The following is a 21,062-nucleotide window of genomic DNA, read 5'->3' as shown; positions in this document are numbered from 1 at the left end:
TTGCCCACCTCGAGCTCCCAAAGTGCTGGGATTACAGGAGTGAGCCAATGCGCCCGGCCCACAGGCTTTTTACAGATTCCAATAATCAACTCTAGAAATTACAGCATAAGCACAAACATTATCTTTCATATTGCAAGGTCCCCAGCAGAGAGGCCCACAGCCTGTGTGAATTCCTTACCATCAGCAGACCAAGAGCAGAAGGGCCCACACAGATAGTCTCTACACCCTGGTTACTGGTGATGGAGTTATACCTGCCTCTCCGACCCAGAGACTGCAGGACCAGAAGGGCCACCCTGATCACTGGTCTTGGATTGGAAAGTGGGCTGGGGCATGCTCTGGGCTAAATCTGCCTTCCCTGGGGTCAGCGGACACTCAGAAGAAAGGCAGTGCCTTTCCCCCTCGCCTCCTTCATCAGAGAAGTGTATATGCTTGGCTGTTGGAGAGCTACCTGGATAGGGGTCAGGAGGACTTGGGAAGTCAGGGCCGACTGTGCAAAACACACTCAGTGCTGAGATTCATATGACCACACAGCACCACTAGCACTACCTCTGAAACACCTCCAGAAGTGAAACAGATATTTCACTCCTCGACTTTTCTGTCAGATATGATTAGAATTGGGTCTTCTGATCTCCATCTTTATTAAGACCAGAATTAGAGAAAATAATCTGAAGCTTCAGTTCAGAGGAGAGTTGTTCGACAGCGTTAGGGCAGGAACCTCTGTCCTATGCCTTCTGCATGCTTATCTCATTTAATCTGCCCAGGAAGCTTTAGAAGGTAAACACTGTTCCTGTTTTTTTATGGGGGGGGCGGGTGGGGGCGGTTTTTTGAGACAGAGTCTCGCTCTGTCACCCAGGCTGGAGTGCAGTGGTGTGATCTTGGCTCACTGCAAGCTCCGCCTCCCAGGTTCATGCCATTCTCCTGCCTCAGCCTCCCAAGCAGCTGGGACTACAGGCGATGGGGTTTCCCTGTGTTAGCCAGGATGGTCTCGATCTCCTGACCTCGTGATCCACCCACTTCCGCCTCCCAAAGTGCCGCGCCCAAAGTGAACCACCGCGCCCAGCCTAACATTGTTCCTGTTTTACAGAGAGATTAAGTGACATGCCCAGAGTCACAGAGTTAATCTACAGAATGTGAGCCCATTTCTTTCTACATTTCTACCTCCCTCGTGTGGGGTGTTTAGTCTCTTTACTAGTGGATCTCAACCCTGGCTGTACATGAAAATAATCTGGGAAGAATTTTAAACTCCCAGTGAACAAGATGCATGCAGATCATTTAAACCAGACTCTCTGTGGAAGGGCCCCAGGCAAAAGTGATTCCAAAGCTCCCCTGTGACTCGAATGTGCAAAATTAAAAACCTCTGCTCTTGGGCTGGGCGCGGTGGCTCATGCCTGTAATCCCAGCACTTTGGGAGGCCGAGGCAGGCGGGTCACGAGGTCAGGAGATGGAGACCATCCTGGCTAACACAGTGAAACCCCGTCTCTACTAAAAATACAAAAAATTAGCTGGGCGAGGTGGTGACCACCTGTTGTCCCAGCTACTCGGGAGGCCGAGGCAGGAGAATGGCGTGAACCCGGGAGGCGGAGCTTGCAGTGAGCCAAGATCACACCACTGCACTCCAGCCTGGGCGACAGAGTGAGACTCCGTCTCAAAAAAAAAAAAAAAAAAAAAATCTTTGCTCTCAGTAAAGCTTCCCTTTAGGAATGTGGACCCTCAGCTAGGCCTAGCGGCTCATGCCTGTAATCCCACTGTAATCCCAGCACTTTGGGATCACCTGAGGTCAGGAGTTGGAGACCAGCCTGGCCAACATGGAGAAACTCTGTCTCTACTAAAAATACAAAATTAGCCAAGCATGGTGGCACATTCCTGTAATCCCAGTTACTTGGGAGGCTGAGGCAGAAGAAACGCTAGAACCCAGGAGGCGGAGGTTGCAGTGAGCTAAGATCGTGCCATTACACTCCAGCCTGGGCAACAAAAGCAAAACTCCGCTTCAAAAAAAAAAAAAAGAGAGAGAGAGAGTAGCGATCCTTTTCAGGAGAGCCTTAAATCAAGATTTTTCATATTTCTGCAGAGAGGTCTGAGTGGCCTTTTTCAAATGGAAGAGGACAAACTTAATACCTTTAAGAGATCATGATGCCACCCCAGTTCATTTGCTTGGATCACAGAGGGATCTCATAGAACCGTTATCTTCCGTCTTCTGATGCAAGGACAGACTCCTGTACCTCAGCTCCCCCTGCAGCAAGCTCTTTTCCTGTTTATACTGGCCTCCTTAAGTACAAGGTGTTACAGCACATCCCCACCCACATAGTTTTGCAGGCACTCCCTTATCTTTATGTGACCCATGCCTGCTTTCCAACAACAGCTGCCAGCCCCCAGCAATAGTCTTGGCTGGATCCCTATGCTCTTAGGAGCCAGAGGGAGATGGTGCTGGGTGCTGCCTGGGCACTGCAGGTAGTGGCAGTTTTGCAGTGCCCTCCAGGGCCCATTAATCTTCCCCAGATCCTGCCACTTCGACCAACTCCTCCTGGAACAAATTCAGCCAGATGATCATCCTCTCCATTCTATGAAGTCACTCCATTCCATTCCATTTCAGTCCTGGTGCCTGGGAAGGAGGCCTGGGCAAAGGAGCCCATGATCTGCACCAAAATTCCTTTTGTTATCCCATTCCAATGGTCCTATTCCTGCCCCATCCCTTCCCTCCTCTGCTCTTCAGCTTGGGCTCCCCTCCTTCTAAACCTTCCTAATTTCCATCTAATATCATACACTCCTCAGTAACCTTTGACTCATCCAAATGCTGCAAATTCTGCCCCAAACCTTCCTCCACCATTACTCACAACAGAAGTTCTTCTGCCACATCACAAAAACAGAGGCTGAGGAAGACCCTTATTTTGCCTTTCCTGCAGCTCTAAATTGGTTACATTCCCACCCATTCCTTGCCGCTTCCTACCTCCATGCAGTCCTCCACCCCAGCAGCCAGATGGTCATCCTCTCCACTCCATGAAGTTACTTTCTCAAGGGCCCATCCAGGGGCTTCCTTCAGCCTCTTAGGAGCTGTTCTATTCTCCCTACCATGATTCTCTACCCTGGTGCCCTTCCCTCCACCCACATTTTAAAGTCTGAGGTTTTCCAGGACCTTGTCCTCTCTCCATCTTCAACATCTTGTCCCTAGACAGTCTCATCTACTTCCAAACCTTTAGCTGTTAACTTTGTGATGGCCCCTTGTGATGGTTCATTCCTATAATCCCAGCACTTCGTGAGCCTGAGGCAAGAAGATCACTTGAGCTCAGGAGTCTGAGGCCAGCCTGGGCAGCATGGTGAAACTCCATCTCTACAAAAATACAAAAAAATAATTAGTCAGGTGTGGTGGCGTGTGCCTGTAGTCCCAGCTTCTTGGGGGCCTGAGGCAGGAGGATCACTTGAGCCCAGGAGGTCAAGGCTGCAGTGAGCTGTGTTGGCGCCACTGCACTCCAGCCTGGGCAACAGAGCAAGACCCCACCTCAAAAACAAAATAAAACAAACAAACGAATAAAACCACTTTGTATTATGTATCTGGCTTTAAGCTTTCTGAGCCTCAGAGACTGATTTCCGGCTGCCAATCAGACATCCATGACATGACATCTTGCAGAAATCTCATTCTCAAAACCTGGGGTGTCTCCTATTCTTCAAGACCAGCGGCCTTAGTTGGTGTTCTCACCAACTCCAATCGGCAGCTGGACACCATCATTCTCTCTCCCTTCTCCATCCCCACAAACTTGGTCCCTAAGCTCTGTCCTTTCTAAATCAGTCATGTTTCTTGGATTCATCATCTCCTTCCCATCCCCTTCTAAACTCTTGGGATCAGTAGGATTATTACAACCCCCTCCTTGCTCTTCCCCTGCCCTGCAGGCTTGCCCTACTCTGGTTCACTTTCCACACAGCAGTCAGAGTGGTTGTTTTGTAAGACAGACCTGGTCGGCCGGGCGCAGTGGCTCATGCCTGTAATCCCAGCACTTTGGGAGGCCGAAGCAGGCAGATGACTTGAGGTCAGGAGTTCAAGAACAGCCTGGCCAAAGTGGTGTTGCGTGCCTGTAGTCCCAGCTACTTGGGAGGCTGAGGCAGGAGAATCACTTGAACCCAGGAGGTGGAGGTTGCAGTGAGCCGAGATCGCGCCACTGCACTCCAGCCTGGGCAACAGAGACTCCATATCAAAAAAAAAAAAAGGATATACCTGATCTAGATCCTCTCATTTTTCATGGCTCCCCTCTACTGACTTGGTCAAGCTTCATGTCAGAGCCCTTCACCACATGATCAGCTGCTTCCTTACCCCCTGCCCATCAGCCCTTGCCTCCTCTGTTCCCCAAACACACACATCCTTTTACACAATGGCCAGTGCTTGTACTCAGCCATATTTGGCCACCTATCTGGATTCCTCTATTATTTCTTTCTCAATCCTTTTCCAGGTACCACTCCAAAAGAAAAGTTATTTATTTCCCACAAAAGTCATTATAGACGGGCAATTTTCCGGTGGCTCTGTTAAATGTATAAATCCTCTTGCACAACAAAGCTGATTACATGGGCAGTAAATATGCAGTTAATGAGGCATCAAGTGGGAGGCAGTGTAAGATTTATGGAGGCACAATCAGGGTAGGGAGCAGCAGTCCTGGTGCCATCTCTTCACTTCCAGAGCAGCTTTCCTTCCAGGTTCCCAGTGTCAGCATCCCCAACACCTGCACTCCCTGACACAGACAATCAGGAATGACTTGTAAAGTTAAAGGGCATGAGAGAGAACAGCACGTAGAAAGCAGTTGGCAATTTTTCAAATGGACCAGTAAGGGTTGTTTGTGTTCACAATACCCTGGCTTTGCAGGACTATTTTGATGTTAAAAAAAAGTCTAGAAAGTCTAGGTGAACATGGTTCCCAAAGGAGTGGCTGGTGGGGGTGGGAATGTAAAGAGAGAAGGACCTTACTTGAGTTTCTATTAAAGGGATGTTTCAGGATGCTCCAGGCTGAGGTCTGTGAGCCCAGTGTGGCCCTGACACGAAGGTTGTATGGCACAGTGGCCGTGATGTCATCAGTGACATCACACTCAGGACCTTCAGTGAGTGAGCACCAGCTGCTGGGGATCCAGATGTGGCTCGTGTACAGGCTCTCGTACTCCCTGTCAAAGAGAGGAGGGCACAGAGTTACACCAGCCCCTCTGACACAGGCTCTGTTATGGTTGCAAGTGACTGCCTTCATTCTCCTACTTTGTACAGGTAAGTAAAGTAAGTACTTGCTCATTATCCCAGCTCCTCCACTCTCCTCCCTACCAACCATCCGTTCTCCCTTACTCCTTTTATCGCCAGATGGGGAAAGCTAGGCATAAACATCAATGTGTCTGTATCTCTTACCTCTTCATCTCCAGGGTCATCACCCTAATCTCAGCCACTGTCATTCCTTGCCTTGCCGTGGTCTCCCAGCTTGCACACCTGCCATTCTCGAAACCATTCACCACTCAGCAGATCATGGCATTTCTCTCCTTACTGGCTTCCTACAGGACTTAGAACGGGATCCAAACTCTTGCCAGTGGCCTACAAGATGCTTTGGCCTTCTCTCTCATTCAGCTCCTAAGCATGATATTCTTGCCACACTGGTCATTTCTCCGAAATGCTGAGCACTTTTTGCCTTAGGACCTTTGACTAGCTGTTCACTCCATCTCAAACGCTCTGCCCCTGCGGTTCGCGTGGCCAGCTCCTCTTGTCCTTCAGACATGGCATAAATATCACCTCCTCAGAGAGGCCATCCCAGGCCATCTAATATAAAGGAGACTCAGCGTCAACTCTCTATGGTATCAGCCTTTTAGCTTCCTCCTAGCACTGATTACTGTCCAAAATTCCCTAGAGCAGTGCTTTCCAAAAATAAACTTTCTGTGATGATGCAAATATTCTAAATCGATGTTGTTCAATATGATAGCCACTGGCCGCATGTGGCTATTAAACACCTAAAATGTGACCAGTGTGGCAGGAAACAGACATTTTAATTTAATTTAATTTAAATTTAAATAACCAGCTGTGGCTGGTGGCTACCATACTAGGGAATGCTGGCCTAATATATTTACCATCTGTATCCTCCTCTAGATGTAAGCTCTCAAAATCCAGAAACCTTGTCAACTATATCCCTGAGCCTAGAAGAATATCTACATATGTAGGTGCTTAGCCTGTACTCATTGTTAATGAAATATATGGAGCAATTTCTATGTCCTTATCAATCTTCAATAACTGCAAGTACCTGGTCACCTGGAGAAGACTAGAGCCTGCTTGGCCCCAGGGCCAGCTGACCTTTAGGGTTATAGTTTGTTTTGGCTCTAGGTATAAACTTACAGTCAGGAAAAGTGAGGACTCCTCCACCCTTAAAGGATCTGAGTCTCCAATGATTTATCCATCTCAAGTCAGAGTCAAACCCGTTGAACAGTTGATTCACTTTTTAAAAGAACTCCACCAAAAGGTGTTAGGCACATTCGTCTTCCCAGAGAGTTCACTGTCAAATCCACAGAACAATTTCCCTTGCTTCTTCAACTCTTTCAATGCCTATGCAGACAGAGGGGGTAGATCATTGGGGATAATCTATCCCTGGACTCAAAAAGCCACCCTGGGCTCAGGAGGAAGGGCTATGCCTTCAGGAACCAACTTCTGCCTAAGGGAGAAGAACTATTAAAAATAAGAGGAAAAAAAAACAAAAAAAACTCACCCCTGGTATTCGACAGAATAGTACACTGTTTCTCCAGGCACGGTCACTGGGCTCCACATCAAGAGATGCTTCATGTTGGTTGAGAGCACAGAGAGGTTCTGAGGGGCAGGCAGAATGGCCACTTCATCTAGGATCAAGGCAGATAGCCAGGCTGACAGGTGGGCTCATAGTGGGAGAATGCCACAGCTTCAAATTAATGTCTAATGAAGGGCCTCACCAGCGGAGGTTGCAGTGAACCAAGATTGTGTCACTGCACTCCAGACTGGATGACAGAATGAGACTCTGTCTCCAGAAAAAAAAAAAAAAAAGGCCTCACATGTTTATAAACCAGAAACAAATTTTTGATACCATCATTGTAATTCTGACTTTGTTGATAAATGACATATCAATATTAATAATGACTAATATTTATCTAATACTTACCATGTTCTATCTAGGCCACGTGCTGGATTTTTACATGATTGTCTCATTGAATTCTCATGACCATACTGGGAGGTAAAGACCATTAGTTTTTCCATTGTACAAATGAGAAAACTGAGTCACATTATTTATGACTCTTCAGTTAGACTGACCAGGATCCAGCGACTCTGCCACTTACTATGTGGCTTTAAGCAAGGTGCATAAACATGAGCCTCTTAATCATTCATGGAAAACCCATGCAGACTACCACAATATTCTCATCACCTCCCTCTCCTCCCACTGCCATCCTCAATGCCAAAGCACATCCTTTCATGTCCCTCAGCAAGGCCAAATGGGGCATCAGCTGCCAGGTGGGAAGTACAGGCTCAGATCTGCTGTGGAGAGGGTCCATTCAAATGGGACACAAAGCCAGCTCTGCGACTCCACCCCAGAAAGACTGCAGGCCCCTGAGTCAGTCTGGGACACCAGTATGCCCAGAGTGTGCCCAGACACAGTGTGCCCAGAGTATGCACACAGTGGGACTACGATTTGTAGAGAACGAAAGAGCCCTATGAAGGTGAACCTGCTCATAAGGACTTTGGGCAGTCACAAAGCCAAACACTTCATCCTCACATGTCACCCCAAGGTACAGTCTGAACTCTCTGCTGTGCTCCTCTTTAAATGCCCAACACCTGCCTCCCTTTGCTGTTATAGTACAGTGATAACATCTACAGCATAGTAGGGGTGGGGCTGGAGTCCTCATTCGGGACTTTTCATCTCTGTGCCTATCTCCAGATTGGCACCTGCTGTTCATTATCAAGCCCTGTGACCACAAAGGGATGGAAGGCTGCTGGGGACACCCCACCTGGTCTCCCTGTTCCTTCGCTAATGTAGGGCCCTAGTGATGCACCTCCACCTCACCCTCAGCATCCATAGTCTGTTCTGTGGGGAAACACCGGGAGCACCCACAAGGCAGGCTTCCTGACCTCACCCACCCCCAAGCTTGAAATCACCCAAGGGATGGAAAGGAAAAGGGGTGGAGTGGTACAGGAGGACAGGGAATGGTCCCCTCTGACACCTTCCTCTGGTAAATAAAAAAAAAAAAATTCTCTAGCCAGCTATTTGGGGAATATAAAGCCATATAAATATAAAGCTACGTTTTATAAAACTAGTTAATGTAATTACATAATTAAATTATGTCAACAAATCCATTTATTAATTAACATAATTTAATTATATAACTTAAAGCTCTCAGAAATGAAATCTCCAGGCACATACGGTTTTAATGGAAAATGCTACCAAACATTTAAAGAAGACAACATCAACAAAATGCAATTTCCTCTAAAACAGAATAGGAAAGAACAGTTTCCAGCTTACTTTATGAGGCCAGTATTACTGTGATACCAAAATTAGACAAGGAAAATATATACATAAACTACATAAAAATATATCTCATAAACTTAGACAAAAATCTTCAACAAAATATTAGCAATCCAAATTCAATAATGTACAAAAAGAACTGTATACTATGACCACGTGGGATTTGTTCTAGGTATGCAGGGCTGGTTCAACATTTGAAAATCAGTTAATGTAATTTACCATGTCAATAAAGTAAAGAATAAAATCATAAATCATATCAATTGACACAGAAAAAGGATTTACAAAACCCACATCCATTCATTATGAAAAATAGGACAAAACAGGCCTGGTGCGGTGGCTCATGCCTGTAATCCCAGCACTTTGGGAGGCCGAGGCAGGCGGATCACCTGAGGTCAGGAGTTTGAGATCAGCCTGACCAACATGGTGAAACCCAGTCTCTACTAAAAATAGAAAAATTAGCTGGGTGTGGTGACGCACGCCTGTAATCCCAGCTACTTGGGAGGCTGAGTCAGGAGACTTGCTTGAACCTGGGAGATGGAGGTTGCAGTGAGCCGAGATCACACCACTGCACTCCAGCCTGGGCAGCAAAGCAAGACTCCATCTCAAAAAAAAAAAAAAAAGAAAAACCAAGACAGAACCAAAAACTCTCTTCAAGTTAAGAGCAGCAGGGAGTTACCACAACTTGATAAAGACCATCTACAAAAAACCTACAGCTAACATCTTACTTAATGGTGAAGGACTGAATGCTTCCTCTCCAAGATCAGGAACAGGCAAAAATGTACACTCTTATCACTCCTATTCAACATACTACTGAAAGTTCTAGCCACTGTAATAAGGCAAGCAAAAGAAGTAAAAGAAATACAGATTATAAAGGAAGTAGTAAAACTTGCCCTATATGCAAATGACATGATATGCTATGTAGAAAAATCCCACAGAATCTTAAAAAAAAAAATCTGAAACTAGGCCAGGCACAGTGGCCCACGCTTGTAATCCCAGCACTCTGGGAGGCCAAGGCAGGCAGATCACCTGAGCTCAGGAGTTCGAGACCAGCCTGAACAACATGGCAAAACCCCGTCTCTACTAAAAATACAAAAATTAGCTGGGCGTGGTGGTGCGTGCCTGTAATCTTGGCTATTCATGAGGCTGGGGCAGAAGAATCGCTTGAACCCAGGAGGTGGAGGTTGCAGAGAGTTGAGATTGCACCACTGCACTCCAGCCTGGGCAACAAAGCAAGACTCGGTCTCAACAACAAAATTATATTTCTATATACCAGCAACAAACACATACACAGACATTAAAAATTATAATCACTGAAAAAAATAGGTGTATATCTAACAAAATATATTCAGGGTTTGTATAGGGAAAACTCCACAATGCTAAATGAAGTCAAAGAAGATTTAAATAAATGGAGAGACATACTGTGTTCATGCATTAGAAGATTCAACAGTTAAGATGCCAGTTCTCCCCCAAATTGATATATAGGTTTAATGCACTTCCTATCGATAGTCCAGCAAGTTTTTTGTTAACATAGATAAGTTTTTCCTAAATTTTATAAGAAACGACAAAGGAACTAGAATACCTAAAAGGAGGGGGAAGGGCTTCAAGAGAGCTGACCAGAAGCATTTCATGCTTACCTCCTCCACTTAGAAGAACCGAAATCATGTATATATAGTCACACTTTGAATACATTATCCACAAGAGAACACTGGAACTCAACAGAAAAGTTATAGGAAACACCAAAAGCAAGGAAAGAGGAGGAGAGGCAGACTGCTTGGCTAGGATCAGCTGGCAGCCAAGAGTGACTTCTCAATGTGGGGAAAGAGTAAGTGAGAGACTTCCGGTGGCCCTCATTCCCACCATGGAATCATGCAGTCCTGGCTGCGAGAGAGTTCCTCAACCCTCCTAAGTCCTGAAAACATACATAGGGAGCTGCCAGGGGAATGGGGGACAAAATTGTCCCAAGAAGGGAACTCATGCTGGGTCCCATACTTTTTCTGAGACCCAAACAGTTACAGCAAGGCACCATTTTAAATCCTAGTCTTTGGCAGATGCACATGCTATCCTGGTGGCCAGCAGCACCATTAGAGAAACTCAAGCTATTGCTGCGAGACTAGGGCACAAACTGGGAATGAACTCCCACAGCCGAGACTGAGAATCAAGTGAGGCATGGGCTGCAGCTCTCAATGCTGGGAAGTGAGTGCTGCCAGGACTGAGACTGGGATGAAAACAGGCACAAGTTGCCACTGGGGCTTAGTCACAAGCTGGTTGGGGGCTCCTGCAGCAAGGTAAGGGCTCAAGCTAGGTGTGGCCAGCTGCTGCCAGGGCTGGGGGGTAAGCTCCGCCAGGGCTGAAGCATGAGACAGGTACATGTTCCCCACCTACTGGCCCAGGCTGTAGCCACAGAGGTCAGCCCCACCCTCTCCAGTGGGAGGACCTCAGCATGGCTACTACCACTCCTCACCCATGCATTCCACCTGAGACCTGAGGATTGCCCTGACCTCTACCCGCCATGACTGGTGCCTGCTCCCACTTTGAAGGGCCTGAGCACAAGCCCACCCAACCCAGCTTCACCCCCTTCTCTGAGACACAGCACATAGCCCGCGGCCTTGGAGGGTGACAAGGGCACCTTGGGCACCTGAGTACTCCTTCTGGGGTCCTGTGGTTGGGTCTAAACTCTCAGCTGCCATCACGTCAGCTGGCAAGTACCACCTGCAGTCCTGGAGACTGTCCTACACATACCATCACACCCACTGCCATCATAAAAGGACAACTCTTAGAGCTCAGATAATTATCCTGCCACTGCTACTGCCATCACTTGTGCCATGCTAGCTGTCCAGGGCCCCAAGAACCCTCTTGCCTGCCCAGTCCACCACTACCACTGCCAGCATCCAAGCAAGTCATGTGGAGGCCCAAGAATCAACGTGCTGGCAACCACCAACACCAGTGCCAGCATACCCAACCCTGGGACACAAGGATAGGCATACTCAGACCACCAGTGCCAAAATTGGGGCCTGTAGACTGGCCCACCTGGCATCCCACAGCACAACTTCACCACAGACTCCAATAACTGTACCCTAACCCACTGATGAAATCACAGATACTACTAATGCTGCAGCCAAAGTAGCCAGAATAAAAGCAAAAATGGGCCAGGCACAGCAGCTCACACCTGTAATTCCAGCACTTTGGGAGGCAGATGCGGGCGGATCACGAGGTCAAGAGATCAAGACCATCCTGGCTAACGTGGTGAAACCCCGTCTCTACTAAAAATACGAAAATTAGCTGGGAATGGTGGCGTGTGCCTGTAGTCCCAGCCACTCGGGAGGCTGAGGCAGGAGAATGGCATGAACCTGGGAGGCGGAGCTCGCAGTGAGCCAAGATCGCGCCACTGTGCTCCACACTCCAGTCTGGGCAACAGAGCGAGACTTCGTCTCAAAAAAAAAGAAAAAAAAAAAGTATATATATATACACACACACACACACACACACACACAAATGGCCAACAGATATATGAAAAAATGCCCAATATCACTAACCATCAGAGAAATGCAAATTGAAACCTCAGTGAGATGTCATCTTACCCCAGATCAGAATGGCTATTACTAAAAAGACAAAAAATAACAAATGTTGATGAGGATGCAGAGAAAAGGGAACTCTTACACACTTTTGGTGGGAATGTAAACTATTACAGCCACTATGTAAAACAGTATGGAGATTTCTCAAAAAACTAAAAATAGAATTACCATTCCATTCAGCCATCCCACTACTGGGTATCTACCCAAAGGAAAATAAATCAATATGTCAAAGGGAAACCTCCCCTTTCATGTTTATTGCAGCACTATTCACAATAGCAAAGATAAGGAATCAACCTAAGCATCCATAATGGATGAATGGATAAAGAAAATGTGGTATATATACACAATGGAATACTATTTATTCACTCATAAACAGAAAGGAATCATGTCATTGGCAGCAATGTGAATTGAACTGTATCTTAAGTGAAACAAGCCAGACACAAAAAGACAAATATCATATGTTCTCACTTATATGTGGGAGCTAAACGATTTTATCATACAGAGGTAGAGAGTGAAAAGACAGATAACAGAAACTGGGAAGAGTGAGTGGGTGGGAGTGGGGAAGAAGAAGAGAAGTAGGTTAAATGGTAAAAACATACAGTTAGATAGAAGTGGCCAGGCGCAGTGGCTCGAACCTCTAATCCCAGCACTTTGGGAGGCCAAGGTGGGCAGATCACTTGAGGTCGGGAATTCAAGACCAGCCTGACCAATATGGTGAAATCCCGTTTCTACTAAAAATACGAAAATTAGCTGGGCATGGTGGCACACGCCCATAGTCCCAGCTACTTGGGAGGCTGAGGCAGGAGAGTCACCTGAATCTGGGAGGCAGAGGTTGCAGTGAGCTGAGATGGTACAATTGCACTACAGCCTGGGCAACAGAGCAAGATTCTGTCTCAACAAAACAAAACAAAACATATAGTTAGAAGGAATAAATTCAATGCCTGATTGCAGAGTAGGGTTTTTTTTGTTTTGTTTTGTTTTGTTTGAGACGGAGTCTCGCTCTGTCACCCAGGCTGGAGAGCAGTGGCGCAATCTTGGTTCACTGGAAGTTCCGCCTCCCAGGTTCATGCCATTCTCTTGCCTCAGCCTCCGGAGTAGCTGGGACTACAGGCGCCCGCCACCATGCCTGGCTAATTTTTTTATATTTTTAGTAGAGATGGGGTTTCACCGTGTTAGCCAGGATGGTCTTGATCTCCTGACCTCGTGATCCACCCACCTCGGCCTCCCAAAGTGCTGGCATTATAGGTGTGAGCCACCGCGCCCAGCCAAAAGTAGGGTTATCTATAGTCAACAAAAATGTATTGTACTCAGGTGATGACTCTCCTAAGTACCCTGACTTTATCACTACACATTATATACATGTAACAATATTTCACATTTACCCCGTGTGAAATAAAGAAAATAGAAAACAAAGCCGGGTGCGGTGTCTCATGCCTGTAATCCCATCACTTTGGGAGGCCGAGGCGGGGCGGATCATGAGGTCAGGAGATTGAAACTATCCTGGCTAACACGGTGAAACCCCATCTCTACTAAAAATACAAAAAATTAGCTGAGTGTGGTGGCACGTGCCTGTAGTACCAGCTACGGGGGAGGCTGAGGCAGGAGAATCGCTTGAACCTGGGAGGCGGAGGTTGCAGTGAGCTGAGATTGCACCACTGCACTCCAGCCTGGATGACAGAGCAAGACTCCATCTCAAAAAAAAAAAAAAAGAGAGAGAGAGAAACAGAGAGAGAGAGAGAGAAAGTAAAGAAAGAAAAAAAGAGAAAGAAAGAAAGAAAGAAAGAAAAACAAAGAAACTAGAATAACTAAAACCATTTTAATTATAAAGTGAGAGGAATCAATCTACCCAATTCCAAGACTTACAGTAATTAAAACTATGTAGTATTGGCAAAGGAATAGACCCAAGATAAATGGAACAGAATAGAGATTCCAGAAATAAATCCACACAAATGTGCTCAACTGCTTTTTGACAATTCCAGACAAAAGTAATCCTAAAATCCAACAGGCTTTTAGGCCCGGCATGGCAGCTCACACCTATAATCCCAGAACTTTGGGAGGCCGAGGCAAGTGAATCACTTGAGCTCAGGAGTTAGAGACCAGCCTGGGCAATATGGCGAAACCCCACCTCTATAAAAAAATACAAAAATTAGCCAGGCATGGTGGTCCCAGCTAAGATAGTCCCAGCTACTTCGGAGGCTAAGGTGGAAGGTCACCTGAATCCAGGAGGTTGAGACCATAGCGAGCTGTGATTGCGGCATTACACTCTAGCCTGGGTGACAGAGTGTGACCCTGTCTCAAAAAAAAAGGGCTTTAAACAAGTAATACTGGAACAATTGGATATCTGCAGGCAAAAAAAAAGAAAAAAAAAAAAAAAAGAACCTCAATCTAAACCTCACACCTTATGCAAAAAAATGTAAAATACAAAACTCTAAAACTTTTAGGAAAAAAGCAGGAGAAAATCTTCAGGGCTGGGCAAAAAGTTATTAGATCTGACACCAAAAGCAAAATCCATAAAAGACAAAACATGATTTTATTTTATCAAAATTAAAAAACTTTTGCTATGCAAAAGCCCATGTTAAGAGGATGAGATGACAATTTGCAAAGTGGAAAAAAAATTGCAAACCACTATCTCACAAAGAACTAGTAACTAGAACACATAAAAAATTCTCAAAACTCAGCAGTAGAAAAATCAATCCAATTTAAAAATGGGCAAAGGATATGAATAGACATTTCACCAAAGGGGATATATAGATGGCAAATAAGCACACTATTAGCTATTAGGGAAATCCAAATTAAAATCACAATGAGATAGCATTACACAGTTTTCAGAATGGCTAAAAGTTTTTAAAGTTACAAAATCAAATGCTGGCAAGGATGCAGAGCAAGTGGATCACTTATACATTGTTGGTAGGAATGTAAAATGATACTCTTTTTCAAAATAGTTTGGCAGTTTCTTGTAAAACTAAACATGTAGTTACTATATGATCTAGCAATTACACTCTTCGGCATTTATCTCAGAGAAATGAAAACTTTACATCACATAAGACCTGCACACAAATATTCGTAGTCAAGCTAGAATCGGCCCAGATGTCCTTCAACAGGTGAATGGTTAGACAAACTGTAGTACATTCATACCACGGAAGAGGGAAACAGATTCTCTGAAACCTCCAGAAGGAATGTAGTCCTGCCCATACCTTGATGTTAGCCCAGTGGAATAATGAACAGATTAACTGCATTTTGAAATAATTTCAGACTTTCAGAAGAGTTGCAAAATAATACAGAGAGTTCTCATATACTCTTCACTCAGCCCTCCGTATGTACATAACCATAGCACAATTATAGAAAATTAAGATATTAATATTAATGCAATATTATTAACTAAGCTTCAGTATTTAATCAAATTTCATCAGTTTTTTCCCTAATGCTTTTCTTTCTTTCTTTTTTTTTTTTTTTTTTTTGCCAAAATCCAATTCAGGATTTTCATTTAACTGTCATGTCTAGTTAGTCTCCTCCAACCTGTTCTCAGTCTGCCTTTGTCTTTTTTAATGATCTTGACCTTTTTTTTTTTTTTTTTTTTGAGACAAAGTCTTGTTCTGTTGCCAGACTGGAGTGCAGTGGTGCAATCTTGTCTCACTGCAACCTCTGCCTCCCAGGTTCAAGTGATTCTCCTGCCTCAGCCTCCCAAGTAGCTGGGACTACAGGCACATGTCACCACACTTGGCTAATTTTTGTATTTTTAGTAAAGACAGGGTTTCACCATGTTGGCCAGGATGGTCTCGATCTCCTGACCTCGTGATCCGCCTGCCTTGGCCTTCCAAAGTGCTGGGATTACAGTCACACCTAGCCGACCTTGACATTTTTTAGGAGTACTCATCAGTTGTTTTGTAGAACATATCTCAGTTCGGTTTTGTCTGATATTTTCACATGATTTGATTGAGGTTACGCATTTTTTCCAGACACTCACAGGGAGTACATGATATCAATACATTTTGTTACCGGTGATGTTAATTGCCCTGATCACTTGGTTAAGAAAGTCTCTACTGTAAAGCTACCGTTTTCCCCTGTATAGTTAATAAATACCTTGGGGGAGATACTTTGAGACTGTGCAAATATTCCATTTCTCCTTAAACTTTCACCTATTAATTTTAACATCTACTGATGGACATTTCTTGTAACAATTATTGCTGTGATGTTCTAGTAGTGATATTTTATTTCATTGTATTCTTTTGTGAAGAAGAGCTGTTCCTTCTCCACCATTTATTTATTTATTCAATTATTTATTTTTACCAGTATGGACTCATGGATATTTTAATTTATTCTGTAAAGTCCAACACTATTGTTACTTTGTTATTCAAATTGTTCTAGCTTTTGGCCAATGGGAATACTTTCAAGTTGCCTGTGTCCTTTTAACTTGTTCCCACCCCTTTTACTCATGTTATTTTTATTAATAGATATTTAAATTTTTGGAATACTTTTAGATTTACAGAATAATTGCAGAGATAGTACACAGTGTTCCTATATATCCTTCACCCAACTTCCTGAATGCTAACATCTTATGTAACCGTAAAACATTTGTCAAAACTAAAAAGCCAATATTGGGACATTATTGTTAACTAAACTCCAGAGTTTATTTCAATTTCACTAGTTTTTCCACTAAGGTCTTTCTTCTATCCCAGGATCCAATCCAGGATACTATGTTAACTGTTAAACTTAGGCCCTCATCCTTTTATAATCACTTCATTACTTACCACAAAATGCTCTTGTCTCATCTTGTTTTTTCCCTGCCCAGTCCTGGAATCAATCACTTCTCTAAGGAGCCCCACCCATGGAGTTTTGAAAAAGTCCCAACATCCAGACAGCACCCTAGATTAACTCAGAATCTCTAGCTGTGAAGTCACGGAATTTAGCTTTTAAAAAGTTCCCCAGGTAATTCCAATGTGCATTTGAGATTGGGAACCACAGATCTAGACTTTACTTCTGGTGGCTAAAGAATAGTTAAAATTTTGTTAAATTCCCAAATGTCAAAGACTTTAGTGTACTTCTCAGCAGGCTCTTAGGCTCCCTGAAGACAAATTTTTTAAATCTCTGCAATCAGCACACATCCCAGAACCTGGTATATAAACGGTGTTAAAAGAATGAAAGTTGAACAAGTAAACTAAGCTTTGGCTTCCTTGGGGAAATTAGCCTAGGTCTAACTCTTTTAACTCTCATTCGTCTTTAAATCAGACCCTTTTTGCTGCTGAACACCTATTTCATAAAACCTTGAGTGAGTCAGTCCAAGGGAAGTAGCGTGAAGCCTACCCACCATAAAGCCCTGGGGCAACCTTTCCAGGCAAAAATCTTTGCATCTCTTCTCTGAAGCACGCTCAGTGGGTCTGATGTCCACTCCCTTTATCTTCTTCTTCTGCCACCTTTACCTCTATCTTCTGTCACCTTTACCTCTAACAGCCTTTAAGGCTAATGCATTAGAAAAGGTAGCACCATTTTCTTTATTTCCTTTCCTTTGTCCCTCCTCCCTTCTTCTACCTTGTTTTAATGTCTCAGCTTCTTCTGCAGAGAAGTGTAAAGGGCACAGGCTCTGGAGCAGACCAAACCATCATCAAATCCCAATTCCCCCACTTACTAGATATATGTACTTGGACAAATAACTGAACCTCTCTTAGTCTCTATCCCTAATGTGTGGAGTGGGGATAACACCTGCCTTGCAGGATTCATGTGAGAAGTCAAAAGAACATTTTTGCTCACCTAAAGCAAAATGTGTACTCAGAAATAGCAGTTGTGATTGTCATTGTTATTATTACTATTGGTAGCAGAATCAGCTTTCTGAATCACACACTATTATTTGGGAGGGACAGGACAAGGCAAATGATTTCTATGAAAGACAGCCATGGCCGGGTGCGGTGGCTCACGCTTGTAATCCCAGCATTTTGGGAGGCCAAGGCAGACAAATCACGAGGTCAAGAGATTGAGACCATCCTGGCCAACACGGTGAAACCCTGTCTTTACTAAAAATACAAAAATTAGCTGGGCGTGGTGGCATGTGCCTGTAGTCCCAGCTACTCGGGAGGCTGAAGTAGGATAATTGCTTGAACCCGGGAGGTGGAGGTTGCAGTGAGCCAAGATCGCACCACTGCACTCCAGCCTGGCAACAGAGTGAGACTCCGTCTCAAAAACAAAACAAAATAAGACAGACAAACAAACAAACAAAAAACACATCCACAACTCTACCCATCTGTCCAGTGATCTAGTAACCAACAGAAGTTCATTCAGAATTTGCAGAATTCATCACAGGCACCTACACAATCCAGAGAAAATGGTCAAAACTGCATAAAGGCAACCTCAGCTAAAGCAATTATCTACTGATACCATCATCTGTATAACCAACAGATAACAATAACTAACATTTGGGGGTGGGGAAATGTTGAAGTCTTCAAAGTGCTTTTGTTTGTGTCATCTTATTTAACCCCTCATAACCTGAAAGTGGCTATTATGACCATTTCACAGGTAGGGAAACTGACGTTACATGATTGAGTCCTGAGCTAGTGAATGACAGAGCCAAAAACTCACACACAGGTCTTTCTGGCGCTGACCTCCTTGTGATTTCGCCACTGAGGTTTTTTGGTGTGTGTGTGTTTTCTATGTAAGTGTGTAAGTGTCAGAAGTGCACACTCACCTCCAGATCTGTTTAAAACAGGAGTTTTCAAGAAAAGACTTATAAGACTGGCGCCATTGAAGAAAATGTCAAGTCAAAAAATGCTGGGCTTTCCTCTTCTCGTTCACCCTCCCATCTTCTCATCTCAGCTTAGTGGAGGGATGTTTTCTTGGCAACAGTTTTGTTCCAACAACTAAATAACCAACCAACTAACTAACCAAACAACCAGCATGCTTAGCCTGTGCTAGGGGATGTGGCGACACCAGAAAAGATGCCCAGGCCCAGGCCCTCCAGGCCAGTGCTGGAAAGAGAAGTAACCACCCGAAGCTAAAGTACCTGGGGTCAAAGAAGGGAGAGGTCTTGAAAAGATGTAGAAGGAAAAACTGAAGATAGTGCTTCTGGTGGGAAATTATAACAATAAAGGCCAGAAGGAGGAAATGAAGGTATAATATGATGACTGTTAAGCCAGCAGCTGCTTGTAGTCCATATTTGTTTTCAAGGAGTAGTGAGAAATAGGGTTAAATAAATATAGGGTGGGGCCTGAATATGCTGGGTGATGAGAGACAAACAACAGAATTTGGATACCATGTGCTGAACAACTGGGAGCTGTGAAGGTTTTTAAGAAAAAAACACCATAAATTTGATGTTTAAGCCAGTTTTACACCTTTGCAAATTGTCTTAGTACTGACTTGTTGCCTGATTTAAACTAACTAGAATAATTAAATTAGTTCTGTGTAAAACACACACACACACACACACACACAGAGAGAGAGAGAGAGAGAGAGAGAAAGAGACAGAGAGAGAGAGAAAGTACTCAAGGCTCCCATCAACACTGCAAAGTGCCTAGTGTCTTGGAGTATCAAAATGAAAAGTTTTCCTTAAACATGATTTGACATGAACAAACATCAAAGGCTAAAGAGTTCCAAGTTTAAGACATTAAAGCAGGTAGATACAAGCAACCAGGAGCGGAGCAGAGAAAATCACGTAATCTCACTGGCAGGGAAAACGTCCCAAACCAAATACTTTTTAGAACGCTATGGAGTACCTTTTCTTCAATGACCAGGAGAGAAATCCAATTTTTTTAAGTCTTGTATCCAATGTTAAGCTCACAAATTGTCTTTTTATTCATGTGTATTTTGCTAGAATCTTTGTTTTAATCTATTCTTATAGTTAACATCTCCAAGACACACACAGAAAGTCTGACAGAACTATGTTGCACTCTTTAAAACCATACGATAAGATAAATAACAAAGTGCACAGAGCTCTGCTTTTATTTATTTTGATGATTTCTCTTTCTAGATTGTTCTGTGGACATTAAGAAGAGAGATTTCCAAACAGAATGAACGCCTTTTTCTTGGGATGTGGGAATAGAGATTTAGGAGGTGATAAATCTTTTATAAAACAGACATAAGATATTCTATACACATATTTCAACCCCAGGCCCTGGGAAAGTATTTTTTGCCGCCTTAACCAATATTCAAGGCCCAAACTATTGGATGTAGTCTAATTTATACTTACCTGTGAGCAAACATGGAATCAATGCGTAGAAAAACCACATGAAAAGACTTGTCCAGATTTCTTGTAGAACCATTGTGAAAGTCTGCATTTGGTAGACTCAGTTTGACCTAGAACATTGTTTCTTTCCAGAATGAAGCATTCTGTCCATCTCAGCCATCTTTCTTCAGAATGCATATGTTGGAGCTGAGGTCTGAGTTGCAGCGAAGCCTGAATTGTTCTAGAGCCGGCCCAGGAAACTCAGAGAGGGCGGGCTCGGAAGCACCCTCCTTTCTGCCCAAACCCAGATATTGCATCAGCGGGGAGTGGCCTAGGAGAGTTCCAGAGAAAATGTAACTTTGGGGAGCTTGAGAATCTGCCTATGAGCAATACCCGCACCACAGGCTCTGTCCTAGAGGACCCTGCACATCCCTAGGAGCCAATGAGCCGGCAGGATTATCTCCCTCCCTCATTAAATAGCTGTTCTCTTCTAAATTTCTCTGTGAATTCATTCAAGCTGGGTACTGAGCAGCTCTTTTTTCTAATACATGCCCACTTCAGAAAAACTAGAGATATTTGAAAAAATTTAAAATACCTTTCTAAAAGTCAGGAGGGTAAAGAAGAATATATAGCTTCATATGTGCATGCATTTGCAAAAAGAAAAACTGAAAGAAGATGTAAGAAATGAACAAGATTGGTTACCTTGAGGCAGAGAAAGTAGGAATTGGAAAGGTGGAAGAGAAAAATGGGAACAAGACTTCTGACTGAATATCTTTGTATATCGTTTGATTACTGAGTCATGTGAATGTACTACTGAAAAATTAAAACCAATTTCAAGAGGTGGAAGAAAAACCTTATGATA

The 21,062-nt window shown here is 44.0% G+C and overlaps 1 protein-coding gene across 4 annotated transcripts in view; it reads right to left on the bottom strand.

The window, feature by feature from the left end:
- Positions 1–21,062, bottom strand: part of IL20RB (interleukin 20 receptor subunit beta) — a 43,649-nt gene extending 22,587 nt beyond the window's left edge. Inside the window, exons 1-5 of one of the 4 annotated variants that reach the window (XM_077990956.1) lie at positions 20,225–20,433; positions 6,704–6,830; positions 6,337–6,543; positions 5,368–5,769; positions 4,945–5,135 (exon numbers count right to left, since the gene is read on the bottom strand). In XM_077990956.1, the coding sequence (XP_077847082.1) occupies positions 4,945–5,135; positions 5,368–5,411 (235 nt within the window). In that variant the 5' untranslated portion in view covers positions 5,412–5,769; positions 6,337–6,543; positions 6,704–6,830; positions 20,225–20,433. Of the gene's footprint in view, positions 1–4,944; positions 5,136–5,367; positions 5,770–6,336; positions 6,544–6,703; positions 6,831–20,224 lie in introns of those variants that run through there. The other 3 variants (XM_077990955.1, NM_001194658.3, XM_077990957.1) reach the window with 3 other exon arrangements.

The sequence above is a fragment of the Macaca mulatta genome, chromosome 2, assembly GCF_049350105.2.
Source record: "Macaca mulatta isolate MMU2019108-1 chromosome 2, T2T-MMU8v2.0, whole genome shotgun sequence".
Classification (NCBI taxonomy): domain Eukaryota; kingdom Metazoa; phylum Chordata; class Mammalia; order Primates; family Cercopithecidae; genus Macaca; species Macaca mulatta.
This window is presented reverse-complemented; position numbering and strand designations above follow the sequence as displayed.